Source organism: Nesoenas mayeri (genome assembly GCF_963082525.1).
Source record: "Nesoenas mayeri genome assembly, chromosome: 9".
Classification (NCBI taxonomy): domain Eukaryota; kingdom Metazoa; phylum Chordata; class Aves; order Columbiformes; family Columbidae; genus Nesoenas; species Nesoenas mayeri.
Window position 1 is genome coordinate 15,884,111 of NC_137557.1, and position 21,247 is coordinate 15,905,357.

At 43.3% G+C, this 21,247-nt stretch overlaps 1 protein-coding gene across 1 annotated transcript; it reads right to left on the reverse strand.

The window, feature by feature from the left end:
- Positions 1-399: 399 nt before the first annotated feature.
- PASK (PAS domain containing serine/threonine kinase) lies at positions 400-20,498 on the reverse strand (the record flags this gene model as incomplete). Its single annotated transcript, XM_080349920.1, has 17 exons — positions 400-643; positions 1,674-1,820; positions 2,797-2,930; positions 4,390-4,589; positions 7,026-7,160; positions 7,780-7,905; positions 8,674-8,841; positions 9,708-9,889; positions 10,559-11,442; positions 13,071-13,242; positions 14,432-14,531; positions 14,875-15,168; positions 15,829-15,963; positions 16,528-16,668; positions 17,862-18,032; positions 19,073-19,308; positions 20,348-20,498. 17 exons carry the CDS (start codon positions 20,496-20,498, stop codon positions 516-518), a joined length of 3,504 nt encoding a protein of 1,167 aa, XP_080206046.1. The 3' UTR covers positions 400-515.
- Positions 20,499-21,247: the final 749 nt, after the last annotated feature.

A 21,247-nucleotide genomic window follows, 5' to 3' on the forward strand; every position in this document is an offset into this window, starting at 1 on the left:
TGCTGACAGGATTTCAACTCTGTACCTCCTTTTCTTTCCAATATCTCTGTCTCACCAAAATCAAGGACAGAGAGAGGACTCTGCCCAAAAAGAAAAGAGGAAAAAAACCCTGCACCATGTAATTATGTGGCTGTTTTTGAGGCCTGTTCGTGCACACAAACTCCAAACAGGCAATCACCCGAGACAAAGGTGTTTATTCATTCACTTTCAGAGTGAAACTACATATGAAAAGTAAAAACAGCCAATAAAAATATATTCTGAGTTATGAACAATTCAAGGAAGATGTTAAAATCTTTGTTCTTACACAGGATGTGTTTTAAAGCTGTGAGGCAATTATAAATGCTTATCTGCCAGCAGCTTTTCTCGAGTGGCCGTGCCCAAGGCTGCCCTGCGCTGGCCATAGGGTCTTTCTCAAAGAGAGAAGCACTTACGATTAATTCCTGTTGGTTCCTGAATGACAGTGCATGTCCCGTGGCCAGGGAGCTTGGCTTGAGGGCTGCGCGGTGCCCCAGGCCTCAGCCCGGGCTCCCTGCAGCTGCAGCTTCCCTGCAGGGATCCACGCGCAGACCCGGGGGCGTCCAGGCACGGCTCACACTGTCTGCGTGGGCGCGCTCACCAGAACTGCTCCTCAATCTGCTGCTTTCTAGGGAGAACAACAAACAGTGAGGGGTGAGCCATAGGTCCCTCTGGACAACAGGCGTATCTTCAAACTGAGCACATCTGGCTGGCAGGAGAATCACAGAATCACAGGGACTGGAAGGGGCCTCGAAAGCTCATCCAGTGCAATCCCCCCATGGAGCAGGAACACCCAGATGAGGTTACACAGGAAGGTGTCCAGGCGGGTTGGAATGTCTGCACAGAAGGAGACTCCACAACCCCCCTGGGCAGCCTGGGCCAGGCTCTGCCACCCTCACCCCCAACAAGTTTCTTCTCAGATTTAAGTGGAACCTCCTGTGTTCCAGTTTGCATCCAGTGCCCCTTGTCCTGTCACTGGTTGTCACCCAGAAGAGCCTGGCTCCATCCTCCTGACACTCCCCCTTTCCATACTGATCCCCAGGAATGAGTCCCCCCTCAGTCTCCTCTTATCCAGCTCCAGAGCCCCAGCTCCCTCAGCCTTTCCTCACACGGGAGATGCTCCACTCCCTTCAGCATCTTGGTGGCTGCGCTGGACTCTCTCCAGCAGTTCCCTGTCCTGCTGGAACTGAGGGGCCACGTCTGGACACAAGATTCCAGGTGTGGTCTCCCCAGGGCAGAGCAGAGGGGCAGGAGAACCTCTCTGACCTACTGACCACCCCCTTCTAACCCACCCCAGGTACCATTGGCCTTCCTGGCCACAAGGGCCCAGTGCTGGCTCATGGTCACCCTGCTGTCCCCAGGACCCCCAGGTCCCTTTCCCCTACACTGCTCTCCAACAGCTCGTTCCCCAACTTATACTGGAACCTGGGGTTGTTCCTGCCCAGATTCAAGACTCTACACTTGCCCTTATTATATTACATTAAATTTTTCCTCCCCTAACTCTCCAGCCTGTCCAGGTCTCTGGATGGCAGCACAGCCTTCTGGCGTGTCACCTGATGAGAAGCGCCTTGCTAATCACAGCTCAGTCTGCTCTTAGAAATCATTCCTGCACGCTTGGCAGGCCCTGGGTGGAGAAAAACGCCTTCAGAACATTTCACCTGGCTCAGCAGAGATGTACACCTCTTCCCAGGTGTAGTCAGCCAGGTTCACAGGCTGCTTCAGCCAGCAATGCTCCACTAACATGGCCAGAGTCATGCGCTGCTCCGGAACAGGATGCAAAAGCCCAGCGATTAGATCCATGAGGCCTGGGGAGAGACAGTGGGCAGAGGAATGGCTCAGGCTGTATTTTAGGTATGTTGGGAATGCAATATATGGTTTATATTCAAAGAATGCCAATTTCAACGACTAATCCTCCCCTTTGATTCCTTGTGCAGTACTGTTCTACCGTGGTGTTGGTCACATGTGCTCAGCTCTGAGAACGATCCAAGATTTCCAAGTTGTGCAAACAGAACTGAGAGCAAGAGTTATCACACTGAAGAGCACCTAAGTGCCACAGAGGCAACCCTGACTCACTGTTTCCAAGCCCAGGCTTATCCTGCAGTTATCCCGTGTTTGATGTGTGGCTAAAGGTGCTCACAAGGGTCAGGGAAAGCTTCAAGGATTTACCAGTCAGCAGCACCCTGAAGCCTTCAAACTGTAGTGCTCCCACAAAGCCCAGAGAACTTGTTGAGGAAGACTTCGTTAGCCTGACATGCCATTAGTTTTCCATACCTCCAACAGAAAACAAGGCCAATGTATTTTACCTGTGAGGTCAAGCCATACTATTAATTCAGAAATAATAAATTAACACACTATGTATCCTCAAAGTGACTGGCAATAGTTCAAGTGAGAAAACTTGGATTAGAGTTGCATGAGTGCCATAATTGATCTTACAGAGTGAACCTTCCCATCAGGCATTATTTTTTTTGCTTTTTTTGGGTATAAACCTTAATGAAGCTTGACAAGCTGATAGGTTGAGTCATTATAATAACAGGAGGCCTGGAATTTGAAACCAATAAAACATACGACAGATAGCTGTATTCATCATAAGCATGAAGAACTGCATAACCTACCCAAAAGGATACCTCGGGTAACTCTGCTTCAGCAAGCAGCTTTTAAAATCATTGCAGAGTACATTTGGAAACAATTTTCCAGTCTTCCCTGTGATTTCTGGAGAATAAATACTGATCAGGCTTTCCCAAGAGGTCTGCTCTTTTAGAAAAGCAAATGAGAATAATTCACCTTTGGAGCCAGGCCGAGGAGGATTCAGGACAGCAGCCACAGCCTCCTCCAGCTCACAGAAGGGATTCTCTCCAAATAGCAGGGTATAAAGGGTGACACCCAGTGACCACATCTCCAACTCAGGGCCATGGTACCTGTGCAGAGATAAACTCAGATTGCAAATATATAATTGTATGCTGAACAAAGTAAAAAGAAAAAAGCCAGCTGATAGCTCCTGTTTCCAATTTTTATTTTAATATAGGAAGTTTTTGAGAATTCCAATAAGGTTCTCATGTGTTTCTGAGAAGTCTGTATTAACCTTCTCCATGAAAAAAAAAAAAAAACAACAACAAAACACAACCAAAGAATGGCCAAACAATTTCCGTTGATGAATATGTATAACATGCACCTAGACTTCCACATGCCTGAGCTGCTGACAAGACAACTTAAGCCTCCTCCTTCTTCACCATAAGCCAAAACTATCAAGTAAATATTTAAATGGAAGATCAGACACTGCAGTGGAATCCCCCTTGACTCTTCCCATCCCTTGCAAAACAAAAGTGATTTGGAAATAAATATTAACTATCTAGATTCCATCTGAGAAAAAGGGACAGTTTCTACACACAGTAAGAGCCTGAACTCCCAGGGCAGTGCTGCTTCATCTTCTATCTCATTCCCAGCAGGGAATTCCTCTCTTCCTTGCATTGTTCCTTCCCCCATCCCGGTTAAGAGGAGCTGCCTGAAGGACCCATGAAAACAGCTGTGAAATGAGAGCAAGCTGACATCCTTGCACATCCAATTAATGCTTAGTACCCTGTGATGGTGAGGCTTCCCTGCAGGAGTGGAGGCGAGACTGCCAGCCTACAGGTAAAGAGTGGAGTGCTCAGAGGAAGCGAGAACAGGGGAAAAACAGCTCAGATGTGGGTAGCACAGCAAGAAAAGCTGCATAAAGAAGAACCTTTGTGTCCAGAGGAGCTCAAAAAATAAAAAACCCACAACAAACCAAAAACCAGGGAGATGAACAATGGTAAAACTGCAAATATTCATATGAGGAAGCAGGTAGGAAAGAAGGGAACAGAGGAGATGAGAGTGGGAGAAGTACAAACCGCAGACATGGTCAGGGGCAGATGCCATACAGCAATACTTGCTTTTACCACCTCTCTAAAAAAGCAGCTTTTAGTAGACACGTTAATGTGTTCATATGCAGGTATGAAGAGAAGGTTAGCAAGCTGATGTACATATGAAAGATTACAGAAAAAATACACACTCAAGTAACAACAAAATTCATCCACTCCTCTAGCAGGCTGGAAATTAAAAGCACAGGCTTGTTCTTGAACTTGGCTCTGCAGTAGGACAGACATTAGTACAAGGCTTTGCAAAACATCTGGCCAGAATAAGAAAACCTGTCGACAGACTTAGTCAGAAACGACTTCGTTTGTATTCAAGCCTTTGCAAATAATTTCTGTCACTGCAGAGCCCTAAATCTCACTGCAGTTTTCTGTGGCTAAATATTCTAGCAGAATAGCAATGGCAAAGCTTCTCTGTTCCAGCCCTGCACACACATTTTTTTTTTGTGCAATGGTCACAAAAATTACTTTTCAGAGAGTGACTTACGGTTTGCCAGACAGCACTTCTGGTGAGCAGTATTCAATTGTCCCACAGAAGGTATAAAACAATTTGCCAGGTTCCAGGTAGGCAGCTGAACCGAAGTCCACTAATTTAATTGTGAAATCTTCAGCAATGACAATGTTTTCATCCTTGATATCTCTGTGAAGGATGTTTCTACAGTGGAGATACCCGACAGCTGATACAAGCTGGAAGAGGAGGAAAGAACTAGGTGTTACTACACAGCGGTGTCCTTCTGGGTAGTCTACGTGACATCACAGAGTTCCAATAGCCACATTTTGGCTTGTTTTGGCACTGTATAAACAAGATAAAGATCCTAATTTTGGTAACTGGAAATGAACACAGGCATGCCTGTCAGCCTTGCTGCAGCGGGTGTCGCAATGCTCTTGGAAGAGACTTAAAAAACCACTTTGCTTGTGTTCCTCTCACAAATGTGCAGGAAGACAGCACACTATAGTCACGGTGTGCTTGTTTTTTGGTTAGAAGCATCAGAGCTTACTGTTACAATCCTGCCGGTTACTCTATTTTTATCCCAGCTTCACTTGGAGGGTTCTTTGATTTCTCCAGAAGGACGTTACCGTGTGCCTCCGATACTGCAGGATGACAAAGCACTTAGACTGGTTTGGTATAAATAATATAGTCACTTCTAAATTCCATTCTTCTTTCTGCACGATTCACCCTACAGTGCTATAAGTAAGAACAGCATCAGAATTATATCACCTTAGAGACAATCGTGATCCCTACCACAATACATACAAGCAAGAAAAGCAAGTGGCTGACGTAGAAGAGTTTCTATTTATAATACAAAGCTCCCTTTGCAGAGGAATACTGTACAGGCCTGCAGTAACAAAGCACCCCTGCAAACTCAGAGTCAGCTCAGGAAAAGGGCTTGTCCATCAGAAGTGTAGAGGGGCTGCAGTTTGTGAATGCACACTGTGGAGCAGACACGGGAAGGTGCATCACTTTGGCTACCAGCTTCCACACAGGCAGGGGGAGCATGGACACAGTGGTGAGTTAACACGTGCAAAGTCATTCTTGCAAACCTTGGAGCAAGGAATTGACTCCAAAATACGTGAGGAGGAATTACTTGGGGACTGCTGTTGTGGTTAACTCAATGAACAAAGGACAATTTGGCTCTCAGGCAATCTCCTAACTCACAGTAACCTACCTTGAGTTATTTTCAAAGAATCACACAATCCCAGGTTGGAAGGGCCCACAAAGGTCAACTGATCCAACCTTTCCTGTCAAAGGCCCAGTCTAGACAAACTGGCCCTGCACACCATCCAGCTGAATCTTAAGCGTGTCCAATCTTGGGGAATCCACCACTCCCCTGGTGATATTAGACCAATGGCTGATTGTTCTCATCATGAAAAATTTCCCTCATGTCCAATCTGTATCTCCTCAGGAGTAACTTGTACCCATTTCCCCTCATCTTTTCCATGTGACTGGTTGTAAACAGGGAATCACAGAATCATAGAATCATTTCAGTTGGAAGAGACCCTCAGGATCATCAAGTCTAACCATAACCTAACCTAACTCCAGCACTAAACCATGTCCCTAAGAACCTTGTCTAAACGCCTTTTAAACCCCTCCAGGGATGGTGACTCCAGCACTGCCCTGGGCAGCCTGTTCCAATGCCCCACAGCCCTTTGGGGAAGAAATTGTTCCCCACATCCAACCTCAACCTCCCCTGGCGCAACTTGAGGCCGTTTCCTCTGCTCCTGGCGCTTGTTCCTGGGGAGCAGAGCCCGACCCCCCTGGCTCCAAGCTCCTTTCAGGCAGTTCAGAGATCAGAAGGTCTCCCCTCAGCTCCTGTTCTCCAGCTGAACCCCCCAGGTCCCTCAGCCGCTCCCATCACACTTGTGCTCCAGCCCCACACCAGCTTCATCGCCTCCTCTGCACTCTCTCTAGTCCTTCTTATGTTGAGGGGCCCAAAACGGAACACATCCCTGCTCTTGTACTGGAAACATTCAGACGATGCCAACCATGTCCCATTTTAACCAGTCACTGACCAGAGCTCATCCTCCAGCCCAAAGACTATGTCTGCTAGGTGCACTTTGGCAGAAGGTGTGTGGGGAAACAGTTCAGGGAGTCTCCATCTTCTTTGTAGCCACATTAAATTCCAAGATAATTTCTTGATTTTAAATTCCTTAAAAAGAGGAGAGCCCTTTATCCCCATAAGCAATCTAAACCAAGCATTGGTCTAAGTGAGAGTGTGGCATTTAGTGAGGCTTGGGGCAACTCCCATGAGCTTCCCTCCTCCTGCAGAGGAACTGTGAGGGCTCCACAAATGGGCATCCTGGTGGCAGGGGCAGTGTGCTGCGACAGGCACAGCCAAGACGGGACGGCGCTACAGGAAATCCTCATATGAAGTAAGGTCCTGTAAAGGCTTCTTTGTTACAGGTTTCTAAATAAACTTTAAAAACGTTTCTGCAGGCAGCATTCCTGTTAGCCAGAAATCAGCCCCACAGCATGATGAGGAAAAGTTCTGCAGGTATTGAGCATGACTCTGATTCAGCATGCCTGCTGATTAACGAGTAATTCTTCTGAGTAAAATAGGGTCCTGGTACTAATATTAACCAAATCTTACCTGCATGCAGCAAGTGTACATTCCCAGCTCTCACCTGTCTGAATATATAGCTTGCTAATGGCTCATCCAGGTTGGGCTGATTATCAATGAATGTAAAGAGATCCAGACCAGATCCATGCTTCTCCATCACCAGCTGGAAGAAGTGTTCATTTTCAAATACATTCAGCACCTATAAATAACAGACTTTTAAAATCATGTTCTTCAACCTCAAACTGCCTTTAAAAAACAAAACAAAACAAACACAAACACAGCTCTCCTCTTGGAAGTTTAATCAACACATATTATAATACTTGAAGGCTCGTTTCAGTGAGCACAGATGTTTCTTGAAAAGACAGCAAAATTGAAACTGAGAGCAGAATTAAAACAAAGAGCAATTCTCCTTCTGGGGGGGAAAAAAACCCAACCAGCCAAAAATGACGCAAACAGCCCCAAAACAAAGAATGGGAATCAAAGTATGTATCCAGATTATTTACTGAACTAGTACACGTTCAGATGTGACATCACATTTCCAAGATATGCACCCTATCATCTTGAAATGATGTACAGACTTTTTTTGTGTGAGAGTCACACCTTCAGATCTATGTTTACACCAATTGTTTGGGGTAAAAGTGTCAAAGCAGGTGATAGTCTGGTGTATATACCCTCCAAAACAAGATGGGATAGATAGGTTGTGTTCTTTCCTGAAGAGGTAAATTTAATACACTTCCTCACTCCTGAAGAGGAAGATGAGATGTGTTCAAAGGGACCATCTGATACAGTTCAAACTGCCCTCACCAAGTTCACTGTACCTTAATAATACTGGGATGCTGCAGCTTCAACAGGATTGCGATTTCTTGAGTAACTCTCCCCAGATCAGGATCATCTACCCAGCAGTCCTGAAGCACCCTCTCCTTCCAGATGAACTTTACGACAACCTACACAGACAACAGCATTCAGCATCACTTGTGAAAGTGTGACTTTAAGTGTTTGGTAAGTTAATTTCCAGGAAAAACGTTAGCGAATCACATTACTAGAAGGACAGAAATAAGCCAATGCACATTGCTTATTGTATTTTTAGATATATCTAAACTAATTTAGTCCTAGAAGCCAAATAATGCACAGACATGTATTTCCTTTTTATTGATGCTCCGAATTCCAAAGGGTTTGACAGGCCTGCTCTCTTATCAACCCAGTTACAGCAGCGGTGATGTCTGGCACAGGGGTCAACAGAGGGAAAACGAGCACTTAACATCCATGCAGAGAAACACCAGAACTTGCCTCTCAACACCCAAAGTACTTCCACTGATAAACAGGAGGGTCCCATAACCTCAACGTGTCTACTCCACATTCTTGAGTCATGGCATGATAAAAACTTTGAAGTTTGTCATTCTCTTTAGTAACAGAAGATTAAAACCTGTAATTCTGTTTAGTATGTACTTCTTTCAACAGGTTAAATCAGCTACATGGTCAGTCTCATTCTGTGCCTGTGGCCTTAGGTAACAGTTCATACACTGCATCAAGGCAAGCATTTCACTGTCCTGTTTTCATGAGGTTAGTGATTTCGAATTTCTGTTTAACAGGAAAACCCCACACTATCAAATAACAGCTTTTAACAGTGCAGTGCTGGCAGTATATGAACACTCTAACCTTTCAGTTTTCATCCTAAATAATCACTGCAATGAGATCTAAAAGAAATATTTAACCTCCTGGTGATCCTTCTTGCCCCTGGCAGTCCAGACAAAGCCAAAAGATCCTTTGCCAATAAGACTGAGAGTGCTGTAATTTTTTGCGTATTCTCCCTCACATGCCCTTAATCCTTCAAGCTCTTCAGCTCTTTGGGAATTCTCAAAAAGTGAAGCTGATCTGATGGCCTAGGTACAGATAAAGAAAAATAGCAAGAAAAAAATTATTAAGACAAAGAATCATGTTTATAAAATGAAGTAAATACTGAAAAGAACAGACACATCTGCAAGAATAGCTAAAAGGAGTGACCTTTGGTTTTGATAGCTGAACTGTCTGATGGTGTAACCATCACCCTACGAGACAGCCACCTCTCAGCAGCTACAAATACTGCTTAATTCAGAGAAAGGTAAAGAAAACAGCAGCATATGCACCTTAGATACTCGCACAAAATTCTCTGTGCAAGTAGGAAAATGAAGTCATTGTGGTCTATGACCGAATTATAATTTTATTTGATGAATAAAAAGTAGGTTACTTTCAATGTTGTAGTTTTTCCAGGTAAGTGTATTCTAGATGGATAGACCTAAAAGGATGCTGCTTTAAGCCCTGTCTATAAATTGGGCCATTTCTATTTGCCTCAGAAACTTTGAAAAGGTTAGTATATAAAAGATATTAAATTGCCAGTGTTTACCACACTTTCTGGTAAGACAGCATTTTAGTTCTGTAGACTGGTTTTTAGCAGACACAAAGAGGAAAGAAGTTTGGGGCATACCCTCCTGAATTTCAATACCCCGGTGTTGTGGTTTATGCCAAGGATGCACAGAGCACCTGGGCCAGTCACAACGGGCTGCTTTTGCCAGTCTTTCCCAGTTAAGCTCAATTCTAATGCAGTCAACTTTTCTTTTGACATAACAATAAGGAAACAAAGAAATAGCATTATCCACCCACCATCTTGTGACAATGTTTTAGTTTTAAAACTTTCTGACCTTAGCTTCAGTTTAACACTCAAACAAGGAAAAAAAAATGCTCAATATTATATAATGGTAGAATTTCTTACTTCTCCAAGACTTTGTGTAGAAAGATCTGCAATAGACTGGGCAGAGCTTGCTAGACTGGAGACCAAAAGCTGAGTCCTTGCTACAGCTTCCCTCTGGCTCTGTAGAAGGTCTTTCACCACATAGACACAGAAAAGTATGGCAGGGTCCTGCAGTTCTACACGTTTCACTTCAAAGAGTACGCCTGTAGAAACAGGTCAGGAACTTAAAATGGTAGAATGAAACTTTAGTGTTGAATGAGACCGCAGACATTTTAGGACAAAATTCTGAGCTCTTAACAAAGTGAATTCCTCCATTATTCTTTTGGGGAACACCTACTCAGCGAGGAACCATCAGAGGGGCTGACAAAAGCAGAGCTATTCTAGAGATACTTGGTGGCTACATCTATAGTTGCCACCCCCAGCAGCAACTTTTGTCAGTGTCCAGTTTTAATTATTGATTTCACGGTGTTATTCTAAATTACATAAAAATGGGGATTTTAGAAAATAAGCCACAGAATCCAGGCAAAGGAACAAAACACATTCCACTGCACAATTTAAATACAAGTTTACAATGGAGTTTATATTTTCTGTTCAGAAGAAGTTATCACATTCAAATCTTTTGATTGTGGTTTAAGAATATTTCTCACTATTCGGTCTGGATTAATTTCTTAGTAACTGTGTATTTTATACTACCTGCTTTCCAGTACCCTCTGTGTAGACTTAAATACCATTTTTTCTTCTAGACAGTAGAGCTTCTTCCTTCCTCTCCACTGCAAACTTCTAACCAGAATTTTCTGCCTTCTGCAAAAATGTGCGTGAAAAAGAGCATCCTGATAAGAGTTTTGCGAAAAGGAAAAATAGGTTTAACTTACTTAACTGTGAGCCATCTCTGTGACAGCAATTCCCAGCATAGCTGCCTTCCAGAATCTCCAGGGTAAAAGAAGCTGCTGGACTGGGCCTTCCTTCTTGTTTCACTGGGGTTGATGTTACTTGCAGCTCCATATTTTGCTGCCCATGCAAGTGACAGTCTTCTTCAGGGCTACCTCTGCTTTCAAGTGGGTTTCTGTTAATGTTGTCCCCCACAGCCTCTGCAAGAGTTTCCATCCTCTCAAGAAACGCTTTGGAGGATTCTTGAGACTTTTCTAAATGCCTTGGGGAGCCCAACCACACAGAACCATCTTCTACAGCAACACCATTCAACAGCTGCTTTTCTTGCCCAGTTGAAAAGGCACTGATTTTCTGAGTCAGCATGTTGCCTGCAGTGGAGTCCACTGCATTAGAGGAGGATGCTCCTACAAGAGCTGCAGTACTACCTGAACAATTATCTGAGTTTTCCTTGACACCAATATTCAGACCCAGCACATCAAGACCAGAGCAAATACAGTTCAGCCCAGTGTCTGATTTATTACCATCTACAGAAGTTGTGGCAATTCCTGGTGCAGAAGCACTGCAACCCATTTTATATCCTGAGCAAACATCATGGATATTATTTCTTCCCTTTGCAAAGAAGGATGAAGTATCATTTAGCAGGCAGTTTTCAATGACAAAACGCTCAAGGCTGGAATGCTTTGTATCAGACAACAAGTTTGTTTTTGACAACTGCCCTGTAACCATGTGGCTTTGAAAGTCTTGCCTGCAGTCCAGTGTTGTCCCAGACCATGGCTCATCTACTGTTGGTGTTCCAGGTGAGTTACACGTAACATCAGAAGGCAGCTTAATTGGGCCACAGGATGCGGTATCTAGATTGTCTTCTAGCCTAGGGCAAACAGGCAACCAGGCAACATTTACTGAAGAAGCTTGTCCCCAGGCGTCAGTGGTGTGCTGATGCTTCAGCATTTCATACGGTAAGCTACAGATCTGCTGACAATTTACTTCCTTGAGCTCTCGATGATGAACTTGTAATTGGTTAGACAAGCTACTAGTCTCACTGGTAGTTTGAGTCTCAGAGGGAGCAGATACTGCATTATCACTGCTTCTTGCTGGAATCTTCATGTTCTGACCTAAATCCAGCTGCTCTGAATCAGATGACATGGGAGACAGCCTTGCAGAGAGCATCTTCTGAGAATTATTTGATGCTGCAGTTTCCACTGTTCCGCACTGTTCCACTGATCTCATTCTATCAAGCCAGGTTTCAGGGTAGGGCTCTCTGCGGTGGGCTGACAGCCCAGCAGTAGCAACGCTGTCTTCACTGCAAGGATTCAAAGTTATTAGTGATATCATGATGACAAAAGAATGAGAAAATCATCAAACTGTATACCACCAACTCTTCTCTTACTATGGCCACTATTTGAAACATGCACCAATTGTTTTATTTTAAGTTTAGAAGAAAAAGGCAGAAAGCTGTTGGCACAGGCATCCAAAATTACAACAAATTCCATCTTGACCAAAGAGGCGCAGGTGCACTCGAACAGGGCTCTTGCTCTACAGATTACTTCCTTCTCTAGCTTAATTTCTAAATATATACATATATAGATCATTTACCACAACAAAAAGCCAATACATGTGGTGAGATGCTTCCAGTCACAAGAACAGAAGATCCCTTGTCTGTCCAACTGAAGATGGATGTCCCCACCCATCAAATTAACCATGGTTCACTGAAGCCCAGAGCACAAGGCATTTTACAAACATTCTATTAGTAAAAATGCAGAGCAGAAAAACAATCCATGCAGCAGAGCACTTACAATCCATGTATGATGTGAGAGACATAAGCCCAGGAGAGCACAAGGAAACAGTGAGACTATCAGTCTCTTTAAAAGGCAGCAAGAGCTGTGCTGTAATATTTTATATATTAAAAAGGGCAGTAAATATTTTCTGAGGGTTAGAATTGTTAATGTGGAAAGCTTAAAATTTGACTCAAACCATGTGCATCATATATGTACTTGTGCAGAATTTCTAACCTTGTAACAGGAAAAAGACCCAGAAAAGCTACAATAAAAATAGCTGGACTTAAGTGACACGGTAGTACTGTATTTTAATGGATGACCTGACAGTTACACCAAGCACCGAAAGGAGTAACATTTAGAATTCATTCCAGGTAACCTGGCTTCAGTGCAACACCAGCTGGTTGATAAACATCCACTGTTTCTGATCTAGCAAAGACAGAGCCTAATTACATTCCCTAGCCTGGGTGAAGCATTTGGTTGCCTCTAGAGATGGAATCCCTGTAGCTTTGCAACTGTAGGTTATACAGATCTAAACAAAAATCTCAGGTAGGCAAAACTCAACCTGCCTTGCAAGTCACACTGATTTGAAAGACAGCAAAGTGTGGAAGGCTCTTGTTACACCTTCCCATGGACATCACAGAGGTGAAAAACAGTTTTGCTACTGATTGCCACCATAGCTCTTCATTTCTCAGAGTGAATATGCAGTCCATGCAATGCCTACCTATTAGAGGGTGTGGATCCTGCTTCAGGAGGTAAGGGAGGAGGAAAAAAACTGGTCTCATTCTTTTGCTTAATCTCATCATGTATTAATTTGCCATCTTTGTGTCTTTGTTCCAATTGCTGCTCTTCATCTCTTGACAGAAGGCTTGCTAGAGATGCAGTCAAGCTGCTGCCTGTACCAAACGAGAAATAAAACCATACCAACTTAGCCTTTTGCGTTCACGCTTCAGAGACTACAGTGATTAAAAACAATCCTGGAACTGCCTTTGTCTGTCTTGTCCCAAAAATTGAATATAAGAGACTTGATTAAGGCAAAGTGGTCCAAATACGAGCACTCCACTCTACTTCGGCTTGAGAAGTCACCACATGCAGGAATCTAAATGTTTCAGATCAAAATCCACAAGTTTGTAAGAGGAAGTGAATCATCTATTGTTAAGGAGTCAACAAATCTCGATTTGAATCTAGAAGAATCCTTCCATTTATTAAAGGCTGAATGCCAACAATGCTCCCTCACTGAAGAACTGAATTAACTCCAAGATTAGAGGCATTGCCTCATCAAAGAATTACCTAAGAAACTGCACAGTCTACTAACTCTCCTTTGTTCCAGTAGTGTGCATAGCTTTCGAGGCAGATGTGCATTTCTAAGCAAAGAAAACAGAAAAAGAAAACAGAAAAAAAGCCACAAACCAACCACCAAGTAAATGAAGGAAACAAAACCAGCATAAAAGATCTCTTGCAAAATGGATGAAAGTATGCACTTGCTTGTGTTTGCTGTTTTGGGCAGAGCTAGCTGGAAAGGCAGATGTGGAGACATAAGGCCTTCTTGCTTCTGTTTACTTTGATAAATTCTTTGTAAATGCAGCAAACTGCATCAGAGGAATATGTGATGCTTCCTAACTGAAACACCACGGCAACATAACATCGAATATTAGCCAGCAGCATGAGTCAGTTCAGAAGAATATTAGAATTTTCCCTTAAAATATTAGTTGTAATCATCTACAGCTCTGCTGCCATGCTATCATAAAAGCTGTATTTCACTCGTCTTAAAATACTCAGAGTTCCTAACAGGGGAGGAAGGGGAAGTGCTCGTTAAGTGCAAAGCATCATCTATTAACAGTGTAATTTCTAACTTGGGATATTCAGCTTCATTTTCTTATCAACAAAGAAGCACAACAAGAACAATTCTGTTCACCTTAGGTTATAGTGGAAATCCAGTTTAAAAACTGCATGGAGGTACATTGCTTTTACAAAGTGTGTTCCCGTGTTCATAGGCAAATCTCTCATCTCTCTTTATTTTACCTTTCTTCCAGCAGCCAGAGCCAGTTGTACAGAAGGCAGGAACACCTTCAAATATGCACTCACTCTCTGTCCCCATGGAGTTGTCAAGAGGAGGTAATGGCAAAGAACAGTCACTGCTTCTCTCCATGTTGTTATAGAAACCGGGGATCAGGAACGTAATGTTCTAAAACACAGAAGGAAACCTCAGAGACCTAAGCTGACTCTCACAGGTTGGGGAAAAATGCTAACAATCCACGTTCATGGACCTGATTCTGATGAGTAACCAGGCAAAAGTGATCCATGTGACTGAACATGTACTTGAAACGCACACTAGGTCCTCAGCACTGTGAGAACTCGCAATTACAGCAAGGGAATTTGTGTATCATCCTACAACTCACTTGCCAAACACATGGAACACGGAGGTTTTGTGATAGACAGAAATGAGTGTGAAAGATGACTGTACAACTCCAATGGATATGCTGCCAGATAGAGCAGTCTTTTGGGAGGGATTCAAACTCCTATCTTACCTTTCCTAAGAGTTCTTTCTTCTCATAGCCAAAGAGCATCAAAGCAAAACTATCCTTGATGCCACAGATGGTTCCATCTGACCGGACAGTAATAAGACCACTGATGGTGGAGAAAACCAGGACTGTAGCAGAGTAATGACAGCCTGTGAAAGAGCTGCCTTCTTCTGTCTGCGAAACACCGTCCTTCTGCATGGCTGCTTGCTCCTCTTCCAGAAGGCTTACTTGCAGCTTTAAACTGAGAGGAAACATGTTACCCTCTCTGGATCGGCCTACAGCTCGCTGGATCCTGAGGTTCTAAATTAAAGAAAAAAAAAAGGACAAACAACCCAGAAAACATCTAAGCTAACCAAATGTTTTGGTTGTATTTCAGTATTCATAAAAAATTACACAGGAACATTATCAGGAAGAAGGAGCAGGAAAAGAAAAATGAAACAATCCTGTGAATACTGAAATTGGAATAAAGTCTGGTTTTCTAAGGATTCCAAATCCAGTGTTGAACTCCTTTATGAATGTCCTGCTGATGAAGACCAGGGAAGTCCACGCTGCAGCTTTTCGCCAAATGAGGCATTAATAATTTCAACTATCTAGCTGTTCGTTTTCATGGCATTGGCAAGATCTGGTTATTTCTTTAGACTTGCACTCCTCAGACAGGCATGACTGAAACTGGCTAAGGAATTCAAAGGAATTTTAGGGAGCTGACAGGGACAGCATGGTTTCCTAAAAAGCAAGGACTGGAGAAAAGTGTCTTTTCCACAGTGAGAGGTCAGGGCTTGGTCTTGTTCTTACTTAGGAAATATTCAGACAGCAGCTCCATAAATAAGCAACATACCCTTTTTCAGGGGACTTATGTTTCTCTCTGAAAAGGCTTTCTTCTGTTAGATGAGGGAAAACAGTATGCACCTGTGTTCCAAACCAGAAAGGTACGGAAGAACATGGTTGGTGTTCATACTATACCTTAGGGATCTTTTTGCCTAGAAGAGGGATCTGGACAGAAGGAATCAGGTCCTTTATGTGGAGCCCAACTACTTCTTCCAGTCTTGGGTAGCCATGGAGATGGGCAAAAAGAAGGTCACATGATATTATCTCTCCCTTGGAAAGAAAATTTACAGGATTATTTCAATTTTAGCATTTTAGCCACAGTTCACTCAATCCTTTCACAACAGTTTCGGCAAATACCTAAGCAAACGACAGGATGCTTCATTCTGTATTGTCTTTGTGGATACAACTACGTCAGCAAAAGCAGACACAGCATGACACAGTTCTCTGAGATTTCCAGGCAGAGCCCGCCCTTTGCCGTGGGGAGAAGCAGGGAAGTCCAATGCTCCCCACAGAACTTTTCCGCAGTGAGCTGATCCCTTCACAAGGGGATCACTGCCACAACTAACCAGTCCCTGCAAAACGGACGCTGCTGAAGTCTAAAGTGTCCCCAGGGGAGAGACAGAGTATTTTAATGTGACTTGGTGAATACATGGAGGTGAGCTGCATGGGAGATACATGCACAGCTCCTGCATGTGCAGTCCCAGTTTTGGGCACTACTATGTACACACTTCATGTTCACAAATGATAACGTGCCTGCTGGCTTTCAGACACGTTTCATTTGCACACAAACTCTCACAAACTGCAGGCTCTTTTGATCATTAGGAAAACACTCACGTCAGCCCTGAAGGAAACGGAAGCTGAAAGTCTCTCCACTGGTTCCAGCACAATCACACAACACTGGTTGTCCTTGCTTCTTATTCGCCTCAGCCAGACTGAGACAGGGATCTTCTCTTTGAGACGGCCTATAACATCCACCTTTCCGTAGGATTCAGAGATGTAGCCATAATTTAGTAAGATTGTGGTTACTTAGTAAGAATTTCAAACAAGAATAAGATATTAAGCCAAGATATCTCCCTGTTATTGTCAGAAAAACATTGGGGTTTGATTACTTATCATTTTTTTATTGGAAGAAACACAGTTTTAATACAGAAATGAAAATGCTTACAAATGATTCACGGATCATACACAAAATGTCGTGGTCTTTTCTCTCTCAGCCTCAAGAAGACTAAAGGCATTTCCTTCAGCATAATAAAAGTGCCCATTTAATACCTTACATTCAGTAAGAAGTACCTTTCTGAGATCCCATGGTGCTAGTGAATACTCTGCATTAGTAACATAGTTCTTACTTTCAGATGCAAAAATAGCAGTTTACCTTCTTACGGTAGGAGATGCTTCTCAAATCAGAAAATGTTTGTTTATCTTATAACCTGCATCATTCATATCAAGCCTTTTATCATTTTTACGAGGTCTTGACAGAATTGGTTTATGAATTACACAGAGATTCCCATAAAGTACTTAGAATGGCTGTAGCTTAGAATTAGTGCCTTTATCAGACTAATTTTAATCTTGGATTTCACCAAATCAATCCTAGATTTTTTTTTTCTCCATATGCAATTGAGGATTTAAGAAGATCAAGCTCTGAGATGCTGACATTTTCAGCACAAAAACAATACACCAGGAAGAACTTGAGCTCACCTTCCAAATATTTTCTAGTGACAACTCACAACAGCAACAAAAGAAAATAATTTTGAGACATTTATCTTATAAACAACCCCACTACAGGTAAAATATCAATTCCACTCTTTTGCACCAACTGGATATTTCACAGTATTTGACTGACTTGTAACTTCATAACATCCACAATGATAATTTTTAATTTTTTTTTTTAATCTAATGTCCTTTAGGTTGTGATTTGGTCAAGTCACACATGCTGGCAGCTGCAAAGCTCTCATGGTTGCCTCCCAAACCATCCTTTGCCCTTTGAATTCCCCCACCTGCAAATTTTTAAACAGAACAGTCCTATAAACGACATAATGGCCAGATGCCCACAAAGTTAAATATATCAGGAATTTATATTGAAAATGTCAAAAACAGCATCAAAGCCCCAAACCAAAGCCTACAAAAGTAATGTATAAGGTGGGGAATATTTGCTTGAACATTTCACGTACCACAGTTCCTGAAGTCACTGTTGAACATTCATCAGTTTCTAAGTACTCCTCTCCCACGGCTTCCCAGACCTCCTGGCTGGATTTGGATATGAAGTGGGACAGCTTTTGACCAATGAGCTCCTGACTACTGCACCCAAGCAGCTTGCAGGCTTTGTCATTAGCCACTAGGATCTAGAAAAGTGGAAAAATCCAAAACAAAACAAATCACCAAAACAAGAATAAAAGCTGTAAGTTTTGTTAATAGATCATCATCTCCTCAGGTTGTTGCTTTAATATCTTATAATATCCCTTCCTCCTGGTGGAAATGGAATGGCTCTTTTAAATTGTGAAATCTTCAAAACCAGTGCACAAAAGCTTCTTATTCTAATATATCCCTTGCACACCTGACTTCTTGGTTAAGAGGGTTTGAGACATTGCTTTCCTTTTAGGTTTAATGCTTTCTTTCAACTGCCAACCCACTGCCGCCTCTTGTATTGTTTAAATAATTACATCCACAGAGACAAAACTACCAAGTTATATTTGCTGGCAAAGACTGGGCAGATGACTAAATTTTATTCACACCCGAAGGCCAGTAATGACACCAGTCATTGAAATGCTTAGGCCTGTGTTACAGACCAAGTCAGGAATTAAATGCCTTTAAGATACGTAAGTCCAAACTGTCGGTTCAAACTAAAAATGATGCAGCTCTCTAAAGTCTTCAGTACTCCATTTTATATTAATGTTTACTCTCGGGACAGAAACAGAGAAATTCACTCCCTCCCAATGCAAAAGGCATATTTACTGAGTCAGATAAAGAGACCTTCTGCCACCACTAACCCATTCCAGGGTTGGCACCTAATAGACAGAAGGCTTGAAGCACATTCTGGATTTCCTTTCTTCCCTCATGCCACGTCACAGCTGCATTCTTCTTTATTCCCTTTTTCAAACAGAAAACCAAGACACCCGTGCTTTTGCTATTGTCTTGTACATTTTGCAAACTACAGTACGCAACGGAAACAAACACATTGTCAGTCTTTAGAGGACTGCTGAGCTCGAGCATACTATGAAATGAATTCATGATGCTCCGATTGCCTGCAGACACATGACAGGCATTTTAGAATCATTTCAGTTGGAAGAGACTCTCAGGACCATCGAGTCCAGTAGCCAATCCAATGTCATACAACCCACACCAGTTACAGCCTGATTAGTTTAGCAGTTTCTTCTGCAAGTACCTCTGTGGTGTTGACATCCACGGTGAAGATGGCTTTGTTTGGATTGCGTGCAGAAGTTGGGAGGTGCTGGCTGGATTCATCCACGGCGAGGGCATGCAAAAAGGAGGAAGAAGCAGAACTTCCAATGGAAGTGGAGAGAGAGGCAGAATCCCACCGAGCCCATGAGTTACCACTTCTGCTGGTACAGATGTTACGGGCCGCTAGTGAAGACAAACAGTAAGAGCTCCATTTCTCCCCTGTGAAAAGATAAAGATCAGCTCTGTAGCTTTAACAGTCTACTACAGGAGTTTGAGAGGAATGAATCAAAAAATTAGTTGTCAGATGAAGTAATTCCAAAATATATGCTCCTACATTTTTTAAAGAAATCAGAAGAAGATAAAAATCAATAAATAAGCTCAGTCCATAGGCTAGAAAAAAATTGCTAACATCCATAAGATTCAACCAGACTAGTCAACTTTTATTTTTCACTTAACTTATCAGAGTTTAAGAGGTTTTGAAATCTCTCAAGTTAAAACTGAAACCATTATTAAATATAATTACAGTAAGTGCTCAAGCCCTAATTAAATACTGCATTAGTCAGAAGCCAGTTAGTTAACTGCACGCAAGATGTGACACTGGAATACCTGAGCCCACACCAATGCTTTATGTTACCAAATTATTCCACTAAATGATTCTACTAAATCTTTCCAAATGATTCTACTAAAACTTTCAAAAGTTCTGCCTGTAAAAAATGTTTCCCTGGGAAGTGGCATCAGCAGCCAAGTGCCATTTCTCTCCTCCCAAAACAGTCCATAGCTTTGAAGGTTCAGCAGTACTGGAAGAAGCATTATGAACATTACGAGAACATTTCTGGACCACACACAGTAGGCATATGCTCACCATGATAAAACAGGGAGACCCATATCTGGACGCATTGTAAACAACAAAGTTCTTCCCCTCCTAACAGAATCCAGTGTAACAATATCTTTCTCCTCACTGGAAATTTCTGATGTTTTAGGTAATAATACAAGGTGGCGGGGCTGATCCAATGGCGGTCAATAAAGGTCACCCAAGGACAAGTGCAAGTGTAGAGCACCCATTCAGCAACGTGTCCCCAGTAAACTGTCCCCACCTGCAGTAATCTATGGCTCAGGTGCTTCTTGAACAAGTGTTTTCTAGCAGCTACTTATTGCTATTGCCTCTTGTTTTTGAGGAGGAGAGGAAGATCTGAAACGGTCTGAAACACATCACCTTCACTGATGACATGTGAACTCAGTCTCAAAATACTGTGCTCACCAGACAGAGATGCTCTAAGCCGGCAGAGTTCAGAGAGCTGACTTTTCCTGCCCTTGCTGGCCCAGGGGTAGGACCTATTGAGCTTATCAGAGTCATTCAAGGGAGCAGGGACTAAGCTCCCTTCAGAGGGGTTACAGGCCTCAGCTGCCATGATCACACTCTGGTTGCCATGCCACACCTAGGGAGCCACCATCTGTAACAAAAACATAGGAAATTCAGTCAGTCTCACAGCCAAGCATTAATGCTTGGGCCACTGGCAGGTAACAATGCCTTCTGACCCAAAGCACAGCCCTGTAAGTTACGGCAAGACTGCTGCTCCTTCTCGTGTCCTGATCAATGACTGGTTTGTGTAGTTAACACAAAGGAGACTCTACTGCCTGTTGTCCTGGCCTGGTGGTACGGGATACCTGTGATCCACAGGACACCACGTTTCTGTTAAGAGCTAACAAACGGCCAGCCAGCACTCTCCCCCTAATCCTACTTGCTTTAAGAGAAAAAGCTTTGCTATTATCATTTGGGAAGTAATTCCTAGTTTTGAGACAGCAAGTGTAGCACAGCCTCCCTCCCACCCAGGGTGCCGTCGCTACCACCCATCCTCCCCGGGCTGCGTCCCTAGTCCGCCAGCTGGGAGAGGAGAGGGGAGTCCAGTCCAGCCCAGCCCAGCCCAGCCCAGCCCTGCCCGGTACGGCCCCACCAGTCCCGGCCCCGCCGCGGCCGCTCCTCAGGGCGGTCACCATACAGCCGGCTGGCGCGAGGAAGTAGGAGGCGGGACTCAGCAGCCGCTTGCCCAATAAGCGAAGGCAGCGGGAGAGCGGCACGGAGGGAAGCCAATGGGACGCCAGCGCGGGAGGCGGTAAAACCGATCTGAAGTCAAGAGAATCTGCCGCTCCTCCTTCGGCC